General features: G+C 40.3%; 1 protein-coding gene across 2 annotated transcripts; it reads right to left on the minus strand.

The window, feature by feature from the left end:
• Positions 1–619: 619 nt before the first annotated feature.
• Positions 620–14,435, minus strand: LOC139448867 (cystine/glutamate transporter-like). 2 transcript variants are annotated; one of them, XM_071230392.1, is made up of 11 exons: positions 14,377–14,435; positions 13,392–14,097; positions 12,353–12,478; positions 11,646–11,745; positions 11,188–11,232; positions 10,345–10,468; positions 9,423–9,526; positions 4,233–4,329; positions 3,601–3,750; positions 2,060–2,237; positions 620–1,083 (listed from the first exon to the last, which is right to left on the minus strand). In XM_071230392.1, exons 2-11 carry the CDS (start codon positions 14,029–14,031, stop codon positions 1,031–1,033), a joined length of 1,617 nt encoding a protein of 538 aa, XP_071086493.1. In that variant the 5' UTR covers positions 14,032–14,097; positions 14,377–14,435; the 3' UTR covers positions 620–1,030. The 2 variants fall into 2 exon arrangements, with proteins under 2 accessions (XP_071086493.1, XP_071086500.1); XM_071230399.1 differs by having other exon boundaries at positions 14,309–14,393.
• Positions 14,436–20,795: the final 6,360 nt, after the last annotated feature.

Below are 20,795 nucleotides of genomic sequence, written 5' to 3' on the forward strand. Positions count from 1 at the left end.
TAGGGGGCACGGGTGGCCCCAGTCATCTGAGGCGCCGCGATTCGCTGTGCAGAATTGTGTCCCTTGGGCACGCCAGAAACCTATGATTGTGGGTTCGATTCCCGCTTCACCACGATAATGTTTCTAGGTTTGTCAGCACCATACCCGTGCTCGTGGGTTTCACCGTAGAGGTAAACGTCTGCCACCTGCATCACTTCGGGCTTTCCTCCCACATTAAGCTGACACGCCGCGATATAACTGGAATACTGTTAAAAGCGGCGTAATACTTAACTCGCTCACTCATTCTGGCCACTCTATAGTTTGGACACTACATAGTAGTTGCACTCACGTTGATAAAGCCTGTAAGCCGTGCGGATGTTTTGGGATTCCTTCTCCAATGTTTTATGACTACCGTAAGCGACTCTAGAACAGGGATCGGATGGTCACATGACATCTCAGTGTGAACAGTAAACGGACGTGTGACATGCACATAAGACAAGCATTTACTCTTTTACTCCGACGAATTTGGTCGGTGCTCACACTATCGACCCCTGGTTTGTCTGGCCAAGGGTTGGTTGTATACAGGATGTGGTGATAAAGATGAATCCGCATCATACAGAGTTGTGTCCTCTTGGTATACCTGGATCCTGTGGTAGTGGGTTCGAAACACGGATTCGGGTCCATGATAATCTGTGGATTGCCCATATATTATCCCCCTTACCCATAACCATATGTCCCTTTCCTTGAAGGTCAAGGTAATCTATGAACACGGTAGCACCAAGGAACTGTACACGTTTTTGATCAAATACAGGATGCGAAAACTTAGCGTGTGTCGACAAAAGTCTGTCGTTTTCACATTTCATGTAGGCCGAGCTTATATAATTCGCCCATAACATATGCATTTTCTTTCAGAATCATCTTTCCTTATCGGATGTAGACACGCATCACTTCCCAAATTATCTTGGCAATTGAAAATGATACGTCGGAAAAATGTGCATCCATTCCGAATACATTAGGCGCACAGTCTCTGTCCCTGAAGAAGTATTCCTCTTTACGATGCCTTTACCAACACCAAGATCTTCTGTAGAAGAATGGTGACACCCTCTGAAACAGAGTTATGAAACACATTTTACATGCATGAAAATCTTAATTGAATCACATATACTGACGGGCAAATGAAAGTATACACCCATGTTTAATGGCGGCTAAAAAAGGAAACAAACAAGAAATGGTGATGTATTTGATACGGGTATCAAACTTGTGTATTGGACCTTAAGTTTCCGGTGTTTCAGCCTAGTAACGGTATGATAATGTCTATGATTTTTTGGTCAAATCTAATTTTGAAGTATATACTTTGTTTTAGGTTTGTACGGTGATACCTAATTAACTTGATCTAGTTATTGCAGACAATGTAAACGTTGATAGTGGGCTCCGTGGTCTAATATCGTCACTCCGCTTGTATCGAACAATTGGTAACTCGATGTTTTGATGAACCTGGACTTCGGGTTAACGGGGTTTCATACACATTGCGAATAGACATACTGGTATACATTAATGTCATATACATGTACTCAATTGTATTGAGATTGTTATTATGTATTGCTCTAGCATTGTGGGCGTAAGCGGCGACGAAATGGATCGGGTGGTCGTGCTCGGTGACATGGTCGATGGCGTGTCATCGTACCCCGACTGCGTTGATCATTAGGCTTGATTACTTACAGGCCGTCGTAATAACACACACACACACACACAGACACACACACACAGACACACACACACACACACACACACACACACACACACACACACACACACACACACACACACACACACACACACACACACACACGTGCACGTCGGTATATAAGTGCAATAATCTTGGACGCGGCGTTATCCGGACCCCAGATATCCGCAAACCTTACAATACGGCCACTTGATGTACCTTCGAATTCTGTGTTGTGTTAATCCCATAATAATATTTTCCAGTTGTTCGCCGATGTAGTGAGATACATGGAGATTTATCAAATCGTCATTGACCAAACTAGACTATACATCCTCTAACATGGCGGTGTCCACCCACCAACAAGCTGTGTGAACTCTTCAGGCTTGTTCTTCCATAAGACGCCGAACCAGTAGATGGGGATGCCGGCGAACAGGATGGCCAGGCCGATGCCCATCTGGTGTGGACGCTGGTAGATGGCCAATACGAGAACTGCCAGATTGACTATCAGCTGGACGACGGGCACAAACAGCATTGTCTGAAACAGAACAAGTGTCATGGCAATATTATTTGTATTCCTACGACACTTCCGTAAGTATCCTCTATTCACAATACTCTCTAATATGATGGCAATAATACGATCTATTCATATGACACATTTACAAATGTAAGTTCCATCAATAACAGTATGACAATAGTTTCTTTGACGACACTGCCAAAAACAATCAGCCTACATGTTTATTTGTTTGTTGTTTAACGCCGCACTCAGCAATAATTAATCGAGTCTGGGCCAGACAATCCAGTGATTGACATCATGCGCATCGATCAACGCAATTGGGACACGATGATATGCATAAGCCATGTCAGCGAGCCTGACCACCCGATCCCGTTAGTCGCCGCTTACGACAAGCGCAGTCGCCTTTTACGGCAAGCATGGTTTGCGGAAGACCTATTCCACTAGCATACACGTATCTCTATTCAATACTATAAGTGTATTATGCGTATCTTGGTAACTGCTTTCGTAATATTGCTCACTCATTCTATTCAAATAACACCGACATACTTCTTTTCTTATGGTTTCAATGAAAACGGTGTGGTCTGATGTGGTGTGACAATGCAATGCCTAACAACAAATGAAGTGGCATAGTTGTTACATTGCTGAGTATTGCATTGAACAACAAACAAGATCGATCGTCACGCTCAAGGGAGTTGTGGAGGTCATATCTCCACGCGTGCTTTGTAAAATGGGACTCGCAGCTAGGCTGCCATACAAATGAACCATATATATCCGATGCAGATGGCAAGTCTAGATTTCTGAAAATGAAGACTCTGGGCTCCTTTTTATAACATATTAAGATAATTCTGGGCTCCTTTTTATAACATATTAAGATAATTTAACAACTGGGTTTTTCTGTAAACAGTTTCATTTCAGAGACAAGATGTTAGACTATTTAACTGCTTTATCCCTATTGACTCAATTGTTCATCCCCTATTCGTCAGATAATAGAAACTGTGCTGTTACGTTACGACCCGTAAAGATCCAGGTTAAAATTGGTCTTGGTCAAACCATGCTTGTCCCAAGAGGTGACAAACGGGATCGGGTGGTCAGGCTCGCTTACTTGCTTGATGCATGTCATCGAACCTCAATTCCGTGGATCGATGCGCGTGATGTCAATCACTGGATTGTCTGGTTCAGACTCGATTATTTACGAACCGCCGTCATATATTTGGAATATGTAGGAGTGTGGCGTTAAACAACAAACAATCAAGAAACAAAAAAAACAAATCATTCTGTGGAGGCTGCTTATTGCTCCAGACCTTGGTTTGCCTGGTACAAAATCGATTACTCGTTCACATAGAAACAAAACCAAAACCAAGGGTTGATTGCCACAGTCGCTTACCCTATACGGCCTGACATCGTTTGGCTTCTTTATCCGCAGGTAGAGGAGCGACATGACGACGGCGATGCCCATGATGGTGGAGAAGAGACTGATGAAGACCATCATGGTCGTCAAGCCACCAGTATACAGCATGATCAGACCCCACGCGAGCTGGAACAGAACGTACACTCGATGTTTACATCAGGAAACAGCATTAATCACTGGGGCCATCAGACCCCCAATTCATATTTTACGCCAAACATTTGACGCTTTTGATTTCGATTCCACACACACCTCAAGATAATGTATCTGGATTTGAGCTGGAACAATGCTAACATGGAACCCAGCTCCCAGTATCATCAGAACCGGTTTGTAGCGGCCATTAATTGTTCCAGTCCCGTGATGGGATTCGAACCTCGGACCGATTCGAGGTCGGACGCCTAGTCCACATGACCAAAAGGTTAAACCCGTCAGCAAGCTAACGAGGTTAAGGTGTCATCTGTTGGATGACCCCACACCACGGTACATACTACCCCGTCAAGAGAAGGTAAGTAAGTAAGTGAGTTGCGTCCAAAGCAGCTTGGGCTAGTATTTCATTTAAAAGTAAATGATGGGGGTATATTTATATAAACATATACGCTATAAATACCTACCAACACAAGAATGGCTGGCCAGGGGGTCAGGAATTTTGGGTGAATCATCCCAAAGATGGTTGGCATGTGACCCACTCTCGCGCCAGCAAATAACAATCTGCGAAAACAAACATATATAAATATATAATAAATAAAAGCAGTGGCTAAAACATCGTAAGCAAGATACAATGTAGAATAGGAGTATGTATGGGTGTGTGTTTATTTGGCTCAGTATGCAATGCATATCAATATACATTCCTACCACCTATCAAACAGAACCTCGGTGTATTAGATGAACTACTATCACAATTATGTTTGTTTGTTTGTTTGTTTGTTGCTTAACGCCGCACTCAACAATATTCCAGATAAATGACCAAATCTGGACCAGACAATCCAGTGATTGACATCATGAGCATCGATCAACGTTATTGGGATACGATGACATGTATCAACCAAGTCAGCAAGCGTGGCCACCCGATCCCGTTAGTCGACTCTTTCGACACGCATGGGTTGCTGAAGGCCAATTCTAACCCTGGATCTTCATGGATGTAATAGAGTGACGATATTGATATAAAACGGTCTCTAGATATAAACAACACATGCCAATGTGAATTAACTGCAAATTACCATTTACATTTTGGTATTGAATTTATGTCACTCCCTTTGATCCAGTCTATATGTTTACACCAATGTGTAGAACAGTTTTAAACATAAGTTTGTTTAAAATGCTGTTTCAGGCCACTTCAAATTTATATCTGTTCGTGAACTGCCCCAACCGATGACATGTCGCATAAACTCACAATGGCGAAATACATGTCTCATTAACAATAAGCGAGACATAGCGCCCTTTTATGCATTATTCACTGCAATCGAATTCATATATATGTAGTGCCTGCATATACTATCAGTAATAACGATTTGTTTAGAAATATGACCGACTGGTCCATATGAAGTAAGTACATACAAAGTAACATGTGTGAATAATGTCTTCCGTTAGAAAGTAGTTTGGAGATTTAGAGTAGAATTATGTTTAGTTTACCCTAAAGATAATGTACAATGTCCTGAACAATGTAGCATTTATCAACACAGGTTTCCTTTGAACAGTTGCTATGTTAAAATTTCATATCATGAAACGATTTCTTTTTGTGTCAAGAGTACTTCGAAAAACAGAATAATACAATGTCATTCCAATGGCGAACACGACGACCAGCGACACGCTCATCCGAGTATCCGAGTATCGAACTGAGCATGAGACAGAAGAAAGTACACGGCGCGTCTCAGGTTGATAAAACGTTAATATATGGACATAAACTTGATAGCTTCTACCATAAAAATAACAAAAAAAAGAATAAGAAGAATAATAGAATATAACTGAAATCGCGTGCATCAACCAAACTATTAATGACACTCGTTCTCGCTTGGGAATTGTATAATTGGCACTCCTTTCTTAAAATCAATACGTCACACATACAGTAATCTCAACTTGTTTGCTCGTTCTTCTGACAAGGCTATGCATACAAGTGAATTGACTACGCACGACTGCATTAAATGTCGTTATCGTTTTGAAATGTCACGTGTCGACTGCTCGATGCCCTTACCTTGAATTTCTTATCTGTTCTTGGAATTTATTTCTGTGATGAAAACATTATGCGTGGCCCAGGAACCTTTTGTATTATACCATTTTAGATTCGGGAAATGTGCAACATTGATCAAACATCGCGGGTTACTAGAAAGGATATATTTGGAGTAAACATGTACCGTAAATCCTTCAATAAACGCTGGGTGTAACGACCCTCTGCCTTGAATAAATGCCAGTCTTCAGTAAACGCCGGGTCGTATATATCTTAATCTACAATATGTATTACGTTATGCTTCCGTTTCCTAACAAATAATGTCTGTGAGAATCCATACCGTACACCGTAAAACACAAGATCTTGTGGCAAATATCCCTTCAGAAAACCATAATAATAACAAATAATAAACGCCGTTTCTCGGAATCTTCCGAAATTAATCAACACCGTGCGTTTATTCAAGGAATTACGGTATACATTTATTATTGACCAGTAGAGTGAGTGAGTGAGTGAGTGAGTGCGTGAGTATGGTTTTACGCCGCTTTTAGCAATATTCCTACAATATGACGGCGGGGGACACCAGAGGGGCTTCAAACATTGTACCCATGTGGGGGAATCGAACACGGGCTTCTGGCACGACGAGCGAACGCTTTAATCACACGGCTACCCCACCACCCTCGACCAGTACAAGGGCTTGTATTTCGGCGTAGTGATAAACTAATAATCATATTAGTAAAGAATGAACAAATGCTCGAGTGAGTGAGTGAATGAATAAAAATAATTTAATCTCAAGTTTAAAATAATGAGTGAATGAGTGAGCGAAAGAAATGAACAAACAATTTCAAAAGAAATTACAAGGTGACAATTATAGTTTGAATAAATGCCACTTCTCCCTAACCCACATTCTATTTCCAACGAAACCGGTCGAGTCTTATTCTGCAGTGACGCAAGGCTTCCAGATCCGGACATCCGTGTTGCACTATATTCTGGTAACGCGGTAGGTTACGCCGACATCCGGCTTGCATTGTCATGGCCGTTTCAGCTGAGGTCACCGTGCCCCTAACAAACATGTATTGTCAGGGGCGAGTTTATCAATTCACCGTAAACCGTATCCGGTACTTGTACCGAGATGACCCCACGTGTACGCGAACATGACACAGCGATTAATGCCCGGGTCTAGCATTATACTGCAAATTTTCGCCCGACTTTTTCTCTGATTGAAAAACCCCCGCACTATTCTAAACTCTAAGCAGTCCGGCCCAGTGAAAGCATTTCAGTCAGATTTACGGATTGTTATGCATAATTATAAGATATAGGATACCACAACAGCGACAGTTAGGATTATGACAGTATATAACAAATATCAAAATGATCCTATCGTTAGCTATACTGAGGTTTTCGGTGTCTCCACGTGAAGCCGAAAAGGTATTGTTAACAAAGGATAAAAATAGTTTGTCACGTTTCAGGATGTTTTGTCAACGAAGGTTCATCATTTCCTTACGTGTTCATCTGCATGTGTTGAATAAGCATTAAATATATGGTTGAGCAACTTCTTTATTACAATTAGGAGCGACGTTTAGGTTCATCCATACATCTCATCCTTACTTGTACTCCGCCTCCTAAGGGGGCACGGGTGGCCCAGTCGTCTAAGGTTGCGTCCCTTGGGCACGCCAGAAACCTATCATTGTGGGTTCGAATCCCGCTTCACCACATTAATGTTTCAAGGTTGGCCAGCACCATATCCGTGCTCGTGGGTTTAACCGAAATGGTAAATGTCTGAGACCTGCATCACTTCGGCTTTCCTCCCACATTAAGCTGACACGCCGCGATATAACTGCATTACTGTTAAAAACGGCGTTAAACCCAACTCACTCACTACTACTACCACAACTACTAATGATAATTTTAGTATCTGTTAATAAATATGAGCAACAACCATATTTCATCAATATGATAACTGTTCAACTTCGTGTTAAAAAAATATGTAAATTCCTTAATAGTTCAATTTAAAAATATGTATATGTTGATTAATGATAAAATGCTAGTCTGCAGGCATACAGGAGGTATACTCGGATGGAGAGCTTGACAAACAAGGCACACAGATGACATCGATACCTATTTTTTTCTGTTGTTTATTCTATCATAGTTCTCAAATCACTATAATTATTCCATAATTATGGTGGTCTTATTTCAACAATAAGTTTTGTATTTTCTCAATATTTTATCTTACAACTAGCCAAACCTAAATATATTTCGATAGATAATTTAAGTCCACACCAGTCCACGTAACTGACCGTCACAATCCGGTGAATCTGGCTTATCAAACTCAACCAAGCAGCGAAGGCTAGGGTATGCGCCAGGCTGAAACATGCCGTGGGAGGCCGGACGCACCATCATTTTCAATAGATAATATCGGCTAGGTAGGTATATAAAGGAAATTAAGTGGTCATCGCAGTCCTTAACTAAGGTATAAACGCAATAAATACACCAGACATTTGACAGATTTAGATTACAGTTTCAATATTAGGTAACCAGCACATTCTTCAGAAGGCCTGAGTCCCGATATATACACTAGGATATCTCCAGCAGCAGATACTTCTCTCTGTCACGAACAAAGACTCCAAGGGACTCAGCAGTCAGAGCCGATTACAGCTACCAAGGTAATTCCCCAACTATCTTGGTCATTGTGACGTAGCAAACGGGACCACCCCCAGAGAAGCCAAAACGGTGCCCTAACAAGCTACTTCACTTCTAATGAATATGTGCGGGCCCTGCCTTAAATCGACTGAACACTGCGATGTTAGTTATAACCCGGATACCCGGAGCTAACTCTCGGAATATATATATATATATATATATATATCCGGGTTGGTTCCGAGAAAAACCTGTGACGTGTTGTCTACACCCAGCTCGGTCAACACACAGCGAATAAACACTGCCTTGTCCTTATAGGTCTCAATTTCCCTTTATAAATATATTCTTGTCTTATCTTACTGTAGGTATATTATAATAGTAAAGAATTTGTTATATTTTCTTGTCAAAATCCATTATTTGTTTACATACACTAAACACAAAATATGTTCAAGGAAAGGAACACTCGTGATATTTTATCAGGTGAGGTGAAATGGGGTTTAACGTCGCGTCCAAGATTATTGCACTTATATAGCGACGTGCATGTACGTGTATGTGTGTGGCTGCTTGTACTAGTCCGGGCTGATTGCGATTTATAGTGCTAGCACACTGAGATACCATGCCGCAGTTTAACATGAATACCCCACTCAGACACAGTATACTGACCCCGAGGCCTTGTTTTAGCCCCTTAATGCCGAGCGCCAGACAAGTATCATCTGTTAACGTCTTTTGGTATGACGCGGCCTGGGATCGAACCCCGGACGTTCCGCTCTCCGGGCGGACGCTCTACCACTAGACCACTGAGGCGGTCTGATATTTTATCAAGATACATGTTTACAGAATGCCACCCCATATATAAATCATACAATATTTAGACGTACAATGTATGTAAATACGACGTGTCAAGTGAGAAAGTGAATGAATGTTATTTTACACCACAGTGTTTCGGGTATACGTTGCAGTATATAATATAATACGGATAATGTCAACAATTTAAAGTCGTCCTCACCTGGAATGGCCCATGATGGATGCGTTAAGGGCTCCAATCGACGTTGTTGCGACGAATACAGAGACCAGAGGAGCGATAGGACCGTAAAGACGCTCTGCGAACAGCTGTAAAAATAGCAGATAAAACTCAAATTGAAACCCCAAATTGTAGTTTTAAATGAATATATAAACAACTATTTTATTGATATATGTAAATATGATCAAATTGATTGTAATGTTTTCGACAGAAAGTAACACGAAAATATACGTGTAATTTTTATCTATATTCTCGGGGGAGATTAAACTAAACTGAACATTCGAGACAATTCTGTGCACATGTTAAATGAAATTACAGTTGATTTTTAAAATTGATATGGCTATGTGTTACAGAAAAGGAATTAATTTTCTTTCACTGTCAGTAAATGACACGAGGAGAGAAAATACACACGTTTATAATACATAAATTAAACCATAGTGATACACATTTAATGTCCACTCGTTTGTTAATCTGGACGTTAATCCGTCTGTATTAACGGAGTTTCATTACCGTATCGACCGCAGATAAGCCGACCCCGTAGATAAGCCGAGGTATTAAGTTGACCATAGAAATACGAAAGAAAATGATATGACCCGCAGATAAGCCGAACCAGGAAGTGAAAGGTAAAAAACACCGCGAAGTCGGACTGCAAGACATGTGCCGGTCCCGGTACACGCAAATATTCAATAATATAATATGAAAAACGTTGTAATTATATTGAAAAAGTCATTATTATTTCTAATAAGGTATGTATTTTATGTACTACTTTTATTATTCTATATTGTCGCGTAAATTGGACATTGCAATTTCATACTTAACGTTAACACAATAAATGCCAAATATTTCGTTACGGGTTTGCTTTGACGCGCATGGCCTGTCATAGTTCAATCATCTGTAGTGTACTTACAAACGCCACTGCCTTTGACTGCAACATCTCCGCGGGGGTGATGAGGGTGAAGTACGCGACGTTGGTGAGGATGTACTTGGTGATCACGATAACGAAGGTGATGTACACTGACAGAGGGAGGTCCCTATAATAATAATAATAATAATAATAATAATAATAATAATAATAATGATGATGGTGATGGTGATGATAATACTACTACTAATGATGATGATGAGGATGATGATGACATGAATACAAGACCATATCTTTGAGTATATCGCAACATACTCACCGACAAAACAAACGCGAACACTGTAAATATTTTCTAACATATCAAGATATACTCGTATTCATGTGATATAAGATTGGTTTGATGCACAAACGAACATACTGGTGTGTTGTATAAATCGACGCTCATGGTGATTGTTAGTTTTGTCATTAATTGGTACACACTGAAAACATTTCTTCTTTACGAACAGGGGCGGTGGGGTTGCCAAGTGGTTAAAGCGTTCGCTCGTCACGTCGGATGTCCGGGTTCGATTCCCCACATGGGTACAATGTGTGAAGCCCGTTTCTGCTGTTCCCCGCCGTGATATTGCTGGAATATTGTTAAACGTGGCGCAAAACCACACTCACTCACTCTTAACGTACATACGTCTCTATATGTTTCTATAGTTCGCGTTTCTCTTGGCGATGACTATATATTTACATACATACAACCATATGTTAATATATAGCCATATGTGAATATAACCATTCGTGAATATATAACCACATTTAAATATATACCCCTATGAGAATAAAAAGCCCAACGTAAAAAAGGCCATATGTGAGAAACCGTTTTCTCTGTAATATATTCACCTTCCAGGATTTTTCACCTCCTCTGTAAGTGACGTCATCACTTGCCTGAAAAGAAAGAAAACAGCGTTATCACCCGTACAGAATTGCTCGGAGGTGCGATTTGAATATCTTATAACCGTTGGTTAATTAAGCTAAACTTCCAAACAACCAGCAACGGCACCATATACAATTTACAACAAAAGCGTAAATTAAAGTATTTGTTTTCACAAGTATAGATACAAATTAACAGCGAATTAGATCTAAATTTCCCCAAAACGCGTAAACTGTTATCTGTTGGGTGAAATATGTAGCTGAAACACATCACCACTTTAACTGATGCACTCCGAATAATGCAAAGTTTAGTGAAGATTCCTTGAAAAAGATGCGAGATGCCCCTGTCTCGTTATCTACCATGCACAGCATGTTGAATATTTCCCTGTCACGATTTCCGACATGTTAATATTTGATAGGGATCTTACCAGCCTCCATAGGAAAATATGGCGTAGAAAATAGACACAGCAAACTCCCCCGGCTCCTGAGTCGTGCCCTCAAATACATTCTCAAAGTTGTCGCGTTTACCTGGAGGACAGAGATGATACATGCATACTCACTCATAGTTGTGTTGTTTGTACACGGTGGTTGTAGACTAATGGCTTTATGACTGACGTAAGCTGCCTATTTGTCATTATACATAATTATCGTAAGATGTAACATCCGTCGTCCTTACTATCATCGCATCACAAAAATAATAAAAGACATATGAATATTAGTATCAGCTAATCTTTACTAACTACAATGATGACATTAGTAGTTTAATGTTCAGCAACAGAAGAGCAAGAGGAATAAAACTACTACAACTACGACTACGACGACTAATATTACTAGTAGTAGTACTAGTACTACTAATAGTCGTGAATTTTCTTACATTCGGCTTAACTAAGTATCAAAGGGTGTAGGCATTGTCATTTTTATTATTTTTATCAGTATCATTATAACATAATTATCGTCGTCTTCAAAATGAATTCTGTTTACAGTCAATTTCAAACGTTCTATTTTTAAAATGTATTCAGGTATTCCCATTATTATGATTATGATAATGATTTCATTCGAATTGTCTTATTTAACAACTCATGTCTAACTCCTATGATAATGCCTTGTGTCCAAATCACATCCCCGTCATCGTTACCTTGTACCAGCATGGCAATGCCCCCGCTGATGATGATGAGAAGTGCAAGGATCTTTGTGCTGGAGAGTAGGGTCTGGACCTTCGTCACAAACTTCATGAAAGTGCAGTTGAGAGCCACCATGGTGACTGAAACAATGGGGAACATTGGCTACAGTCTCTGTAAAGTCATGGTTAAACTTGTGAGCAAAATACCCAAGTTAATCCCATGTATTAAAAAACCAAACGAATATATAATAACGTTATCCAATACATGTAATCAAGTATATTGTTTCAATGAGAAGGTGATAATGACATTCCAAATTCCAAGTACGCCAATGTGTATACTGTACTGTGTTTACTGTTAGATCTAGCAGACACGGATGTGTTTCGCGTAACGTTTAGGTTAAGCGTAGTCTTGGTTGTTCTACATCCCTTTCAAAGTTATTTTTATCTCAGGAAATAAAGAATTAAATATTCTAACTTACATGTAGAAAGTATTGTCAACATAGGCCAGCTGACAGACAAACAAACTAAAGGTTTGCCACGAGAACATATCTTTGCGTGATCAAATATTTGTCATGTCGTACAGTTGCCTTGTAACATTACAATATGACTAAACCAGGTTAGAGCATTTTAATTAAAGTGAGTTTGAGCATGGTTTTACGCCGCTTATAGCAATATTCCAGCAATATCAGGGCGGGGGACACCAGAAATGGGCTTCACACATAGTACCCATGTGGGGAATCGAACCCAGGTCTTTGTCGTGACGAGCGAACGCTTTAACCACTAGGCTACCCGACCGCCCCATTTTATTTAGAGACTCAATTCGTTTTCATTCAAACTAAAAAAAACCCTCATAAATACTCCATTGCTATAATTAGAGAAAGAAAACAAACTATAGACGTCACAGCAAATTAAGCTTTCTTTGACTATACTTTTCCCCCATCTTCGGTGATAATGATGTTTAATGTTTAAAAGAGGATATTTAATTCCGATTCACCTTTAGATCTTGATGCTATGTATCAATAAGATTTTTCATTTCACCCGAATATCTACTCACTCATAATCCATCCGGCCAGCAACTTCACGCCTAATTCCACTGTCTCTGTTTCACAGTCAGGGAACGCTGGTTTAACAATGTACAATGCCGCTGTGTAGGCTAAGAATGCCCAGAATGGTCCTGCGATGAGCACAACATACCCGTACATTATCAGGAACCCTGGCAGAGGACCAAAAGTCTTCAAAACATAAGCATACGGGCCACCAGCATGGGGGAACATGGTTCCCAGTTCGGCGAAGCACAACGCCAGTCCCATGTTGATCAGCCCTCCTACCAACCAGACGATGAGGGCTGCGCCGATGGAGCCAGTGGAGCCGAGTATGGAGCCGGGGGAAATGAAGACCGAGGAGTGACCGGTGACTGCAACCATGATGGCAGTGCAATGAAGGAGGTTGATGGACTTCTTCAATGTTGGGGCTGCTGGCGCGGGGGATGAGGATGAGGGTTTGGGATCTGATGCTGGGTGAATTCCATTTTCAGAATCTTCTATGGAAGCTATTCCACTGCTGTCGGAGGCTGTTTCAGTAACATCGGGTTGATATGACGGGTTAGAGTGAGCCTGGATTGTGAATATACTTGGTTCCTCTTTGCTTGACGTGGTAAAGTCGACGCCTCCAGTTTTTCGTTTGAAAACAGCCATTTCGAAACTTTTAAAGTTTCCCTTGAGTTTATAGTTCAGTATGAAATCCAAGGATACGTGTGCTACCTGCATACAAAGAAAATCCAAACCGTTATAAGTGGTAACTGACTCCTAAACGATATTTACGACATTGGAGATGAATTCCACAATAATTTGAAATGTAAATATTTCGATGAACAATGGGAAAAGAACATTACAAATTATTATTTGAAAAGATCAGAAATGATTTAACTGCCGTATGATATCTGTCCAAAAGAAACTATGTAAATTTGTTAACCTTATAATTGAAATGGTAAACACTCCCGGTTAGCCTCTGTTCGACGGAAAGTAATTTACAGATTGTACCTCATATGCCGATGTACTCGGCCTGGGAAGTGCTGTTCTGTTGTTCGAACGATGGAAAGACTCACACTGACTACGTCACGTCACAACTGCAGTATATAGTTGGGAAGCCGGATCCTTCTGTACAGTTCGACCGTTGTACAATAGACAGCCCGACGCGTCAACTGCCCTACAAAAGGCCTATGTACAGTCTAAACGACTTAAGATAGCTCCACAACGGCAAGCTGTACAGTCACGTGTATGTTAACAGTAGATCCGGGTTTTGAGGTAAGTCCGGTGTATTGGCATGTGTGGTCACAATTAATGGAAAAGCCCCCACCTTGATCGTCTTAGGATTTCATAAAGAAGCTGGCGGATGTGTTGTTGTCCTGGAGAAGGTCCGTTTCGTCGTGATCACGCGAGCGCGCGTGTGTATGTGTGTGTATGTGTGTGTATGTGTGTGTGTGTGTGTGTGAGAGAGAGAGGTGAGGTGAGGTGAGGTGGGGTGGGGTGGGGTGGGGTGGGGTCGGGTGAAATGGGGTTTAACGTTGCGTCCAAGATTACGGCACTTATATAGCTACGTGCAGGCACGTGTGTGAGGCTGCTTGTACTTAGTCCGGACTGATGCCGATTTATAGTGCTAGCCCACTGAGACACCATGCCGCAGTTTAACATAAATACCCCACCCTATTTCAGTAAACTGACTCCGAGCCGACCATACCTTTTGGTATGACGCAGCCGGGGATCGATCGGGTCCGCGCGCACGCGCGTGCGTGTGTGTGTATTGGGAGGGAATTAGCGCTGGGATGTTTGTCAGTGACGATTTCGGTGGTTGCTTGAAACCATACATTTTCTTTGAAGCCATACAAACTTTAATGTAAGCATAATCTTTCTGGAACAAATTATTCTTCTCAAACAGAACGTCACTCAAAACACCTATTCTTTTCTTAGAATACCTGAAGTGAACTGATGTATTCTGTGATTGATGATGGAGATATCTAAGGTGTTTATACAATAATTAAATTTAAAATAATATATCAAATCAATTTACATTTTGATTTGAAATTAATTCCTTTTTATTCAATTTATAGTGAATTGGGGCTTGAAGGAGAAAGACCGATTTAGGTGTGACATATTGAAACAACGGCCTACCGTGGTCTGACACGACCAGGTATGTGCACATATAGAAGACCAATCGTCCTGTAGAGCCGTGTTGTACATATCATGACATAACTATTTTCAGTCGTAGGTTATCAATGAATGATATCCTCACACATTCTTCTACCCGGAGCGTATACAAGTGTTTTGTTTGTTTGTTGTTTAACGCCACACTCTGCAATATTCCAGCTATATGACGGCGGACTGTAAATAATCGAGTCTGGACCAGACAATCGTGCTGGACATCATGAGCATCGATCCACGCAATTGGGATCGATGACATGCATCAACCAAGTCAGCGAGCCTGACCACCCGATCCCGTTAGTCGCCTCTTACGACAAGCGCAGTCGCCATGTAAGGCAAGCATGGGTTGCTTAAGACCTATTTTATCCCGGATCTTCAAGGGTTTGCAAGGAGTGGCCACACAGGATAGCTGCTCCTGGCAACTGCCTCCGATAACACGTTAAACAATGAAGCCCGTCTCTATTCTAATTTATAGCTCCTGAGAATAAATGTGTACTTAGCAATGTAGATTGTGAACTGCCAATCTTCAATTGGTGGGAATATGTCAGTTTGAGATGGTGGAAAAGTAATGACAAATCTGTAACAACATATCAATTGACACAATCCTTAAAATATTTGTTAAATGTACTTGTCCCCGGGTGTGAGGGGTGCGGGCATGTGTTTACCAGGGTTATTAGCAGCATGTAGCCTCTGTGTTGTTGACACATAGACTTGTTGATGGATGTTTGTGGCATTTATTCAGTTCCGATACATTGTCACGGGACGTGTATTACAACAAAATGATGTCCTGTGATAACTGGATAAACACTAGACATAGTAGCTTGAGACGGGAATTTTTATTTGAGACGTATTTTCATAAGTATAGAGCGCACTTTTCCCCAAAAAAACAGTTGTGTAGAAGGGGCTGCGCATTATACACGAAATAATGGTTTTAATGTTTTTTCCCCATGGAAAGATATTACCGTGAGCACGTAACACCGGATCGAAATACCATGTCAACCAATCCATACTTACCGGTAAGTACGCAAATTAATCATGTAATTACACCGTCTGGCTATAAAAAGTGTTCTTTGTATATCTGGACTTATGTATGTAACTTATTCTATTAATTTTATTCAAAATTCCTTTTAATATTGTTTTAATTAATTTTGGCGAAATCGTGTGTGAAGCGATCGGTAGATCGCACAACTCACGGTTATTAACAGCAACCACGGTCAGATTACCGCTATTGACGCCTTGAAACGAATATTAGTTGACAGAGAATGGATACATATATCATAAATGCCATACTTTGACTCGTTAAGAGTCATACGCGTTATAGTTTGACGATTCTATGTCAACACGTAGTTCACGCGATCACGTGTGCGGGAGCCCTGACGGTGACTGGTCAGACTGATTCCATGTGAAAAATAGTGACCGGCAATTGCGATCAGCTGCTTCGCTTAGGGGTATTATTATTTAAAATATGTTTTGTGAAAGCTGCAACTAAATTAACAACATATTGGGATATATTATTCCTGATAAAAAAAATAGTTTCAGATACAATTTTTGCCGATCCTTGCATTAAAATCCTGTAATCTATATCATTGGGTATGTCTTGACCGAATCACCGGTAGATTCCAAGAACGTGTGGACAGCTGATTGCTGTTTCCGGCTTAGTTTACAAGAAAATACACAAGGTAATCTTAATACCTGGATGTAAAACAATGCCTAGCAGAACACAAAATACAATTTAAATGGTAAATAAACATATCTGGTGATTTTCTATCTCAAATTTCGAATTTGTACTGACCAAGTTTCTCATCACCCGTTCGTTTACCGGAATTCGCTGAAGGGGTAGATATTCCGTGTAATTTTTTTCTGCGCTTGACATTCGAATTTTTTTCTCCAAAATACCGAATCTGCTAGAGTGGGGTGAACATTGTACATGGGTGCACACTATACTCAAGAAAATACGGTACTTGTCCGCTGTGAATAGTATCTTGTCACGGGGAATGAGCAAGCAGCTGTTTCAAATACTGATGATACACGAGTGAGTGAGTCAGTGAGTTTTGTTTTACTTTGGCATCGTAGTATGTGTTTTTCTATGCGAATAATAATGAGAGCGAAAGAATGAATTTATGTTTCGGAATGATGGATTACTGATGTGATGTTTTGTTCATTCATTTTGCGTTTACATTAGTAACAACTTACTCGAAGGGTCATACTTACACACTTTTATCACACGATCGACCATCGTGAATACTTCACGGAAAACCCGTGAAGATTTGGGTAAGACTTGATCTTCAGCAAAACATGACTAACACGATCAGGTGGCCAGACTCGCTGACTTGGTTGATGCATGTCATCGTATCCCAATGGCGTGGATTGATGCTCATGATGTCAGTCGCAGGATTGACTGGTCCAGACTGTATTATGTACAGACCGCCGTTATACAGCATACAGTGTGGCGTTTAACAACAAACAAACAAACACAACTAGAAATAAAGAAGACCAGTGAGACGGCCTCATCTGTCTCATATTTAGATCTTTGCATAAAACACTCCCCACAAGACTGCGAGACAAGAAGAATGACTTCAACTTTCAAATAGTCAACTTTCCTTTTATGTCTAGCAATATTCCGCAACTCCAGCCCTTGGTGTCTACATTTCACAACTTTAAAGTGCAATCGAGCATGCTCTTACAACCAAGATTTTAAACACCGTCATACGACTCTTGCTCAGAAGTTGTTTCATCAAGGTTAAAACCTTCAAGGCCTCATTAAAGCTTTCAAACCTTTCATGGTCGTATAATCGGATCAAGCTTTTAGCCCGTTTTGGGGAACTTGATTATACCTTAATAAGAAGAGGAACGATAACGATCAAGCAATTTACTGTCAGTGATGTTGTGTCTACAATACAGAATACAAGAGATAGAACTGCAATACGTGGCATAGAGAATCGTAATAACATGAACTCATGAAGCATATAGAATAATGATCGAAAGATCGAATAAGCAACGGTTATAATACTTGAGGGGGAAAGCTGGAAAGGTAGGGGATATAGCTATAGGTAGAGCTAATCACACTTTCATGTCTTGGGGGCACTGCATCACGACTCCAACATTGTGACCTGACTGCATGTGTACGTAAAATCAATATAAATACGCTTTGCTTATTACGCCTGAAGTAAGACGCGCTATGTACTAAATGTAGATATACATATACACGATGAACGATAATAACAATAACGACACACCAAGTTTAGTAAACATGACATAATTGTATTTGGTGCGTCGCAATAGTAGATGTAGGATATGAGTGAGTGAGTGAGTGAGTTGGGTTTAACGCCGCTTTTAACAGTATTCCAGTTATATCACGGCGTGTCAGCTTAATGTGGAAGGAAAGTCCGAAGTGATGCATGTCTCAGACGTTTACCACTTCGGTGAAACCTACGAGCACGGGTATATGGTGCTGACAAACCTAAAAACATAATCGGGGAGAACCGGGATTGAACCCACATTCATAGGTTTCTGGCATGCCCAAGGGACGCAACTCTGCACAGCGAATCGCGGCTCCTTCGACGACTGGGCCGTCCGTGCCCCCTGTAGGATATGAACGGTATTGATAACTGTCTGTTTATCGTTCAATATACCCCCAGATTAACGTTACTTTCATGGCATGTTTATTTGAAATATATTGTATTCTGAAACTGTGTTTACTCGGATATTTATAATGGCTAATCATTTTAAAAAAATAGGGAACTGTTCATGAACGTACGCTTGTTGTGCTAAATATCTTTTATGAAAAACACAAAGTATAGTTAACATCTGTTCATAATAAACACAAGTTCATGTAAACAAATGCCTTAAACACACAAGTTAGTGTGTATGATCTTTCATATATGCACAGGCAATAATGGACGCTTCATTATTCGAACACACAAGGGACAAGTATACATACACAGTGCAAATATGTCTCTACCGTCTTACATTAGATTGCTGAACTTAACCACCTGTAAAAACATAGACTATCTTAGTTATGTTAAACGTTTTGTTGTGAGTGAATTTGAATTAATAACAGGTTTACGAAAGGCATATATTCGAAAGCATGGTTGAGAAATGAATTCTTCCAAAGACACATTTAGCACAGTTTGAGAAAGTGGTCACTTTGTGGAGTGCAATGCATTAAATGAACCAATACCTAAATTATGAGAATCTCTGTCTCAGAATAGGAAAGGCCTCAACAACTGTTGTGGGAACAGTGATCGGTGCAAAATATATTGGTGATCATGCTCTGCGTGTGTGTGAAAAACACACATCTCTTCATCAATTCATTGATGGACTGGAAGGCGTGAAGTTTGCGTAAAAATGATGTTCTACCTGTATTATGCAAACTGACAAGAACAAGTGGTTCTTATTGTAACATCAGGTCAGTGGTATGGGTGTGGCTTTTGCAATAATATAACATAATCAGCAATATTCCAGCTATATGACGGCGTGTGTCTACTGCAGTAATATTATAATCGGCAATATTCCAGCTATATGATGGCGTGTGTCCGTTGCAGTAATATTATAATCGGCAATATTCCAGCTATATGACGGAGTGTGTCTGCTGCAGTAATATTAAAATCAAACTTTCCAGCTATGTGATGGCGTGTGTCTGTTGCAGTACTATTATAATCAGCAATATTCCAGCTATATGATGGCGTGTGTCTGTTGCAGTAATATTATAATCAGCAATATTCCAGCTATATGACGGCGTGTGTCTGTTGCAGTAATATTATAATCAGCAATATTCCAGCTATATGACGGCGTGTGTCTGTTGCAGTAATATTATAATCAGCAACATTCCAGCTATATGACGGAGTGTGTCTGTTGCAGTAATATTATAATCAACAATATTCCAGCTATATGACGGCGTGTGTCTGTTGCAGTAATATTATAATCAGCAATATTCCAGCTATATGATGGAGTGTGTCTGTTGCAGTAATATTATAATCAGCAATATTCCAGCTCTTTGACGGCGTGTGTCTGTTGCAGTAATATTATCAGCAACATTCCAGCTATATGACGGAGTGTGTCTGTTGCAGTACTATTATAATCAGCAATATTCCAGCTATATGACGGAGTGTATCTGTTGCAGTAATATTATAATCAGCAACATTCCAGCTATATGACGCCATGTGTCTGGTGCAGAAATATTATAATCAGCAATATTCCAGCTATATTACGGCGACCTGTAAATGATAAAGTCTGGATCAGACAATTTAGTAATTGATATT

This window comes from Haliotis cracherodii, unplaced genomic scaffold, assembly GCF_022045235.1.
Source record: "Haliotis cracherodii isolate W230 unplaced genomic scaffold, xgHalCrac1.p SCAF_10, whole genome shotgun sequence".
Classification (NCBI taxonomy): domain Eukaryota; kingdom Metazoa; phylum Mollusca; class Gastropoda; order Lepetellida; family Haliotidae; genus Haliotis; species Haliotis cracherodii.

Excerpts from the sequence above, each read along its gene's own strand:
- LOC139448867 (XM_071230392.1), bottom strand. The coding sequence starts at position 14,031 with ATGGCTGTTTTCAAACGAAAAACTGGAGGCGTCGACTTTACCACGTCA. Across the intron at positions 3,751-4,232 it reads GGCCAGCCATTCTTGTGTTG|CTCGCGTGGGGTCTGATCAT; the intron begins GTAGGTATTTAT and ends GTTCTGTTCCAG. Across the intron at positions 1,084-2,059 it reads AGAGTTCACACAGCTTGTTG|AGGGTGTCACCATTCTTCTA; the intron begins GTGGGTGGACAC and ends ACTCTGTTTCAG.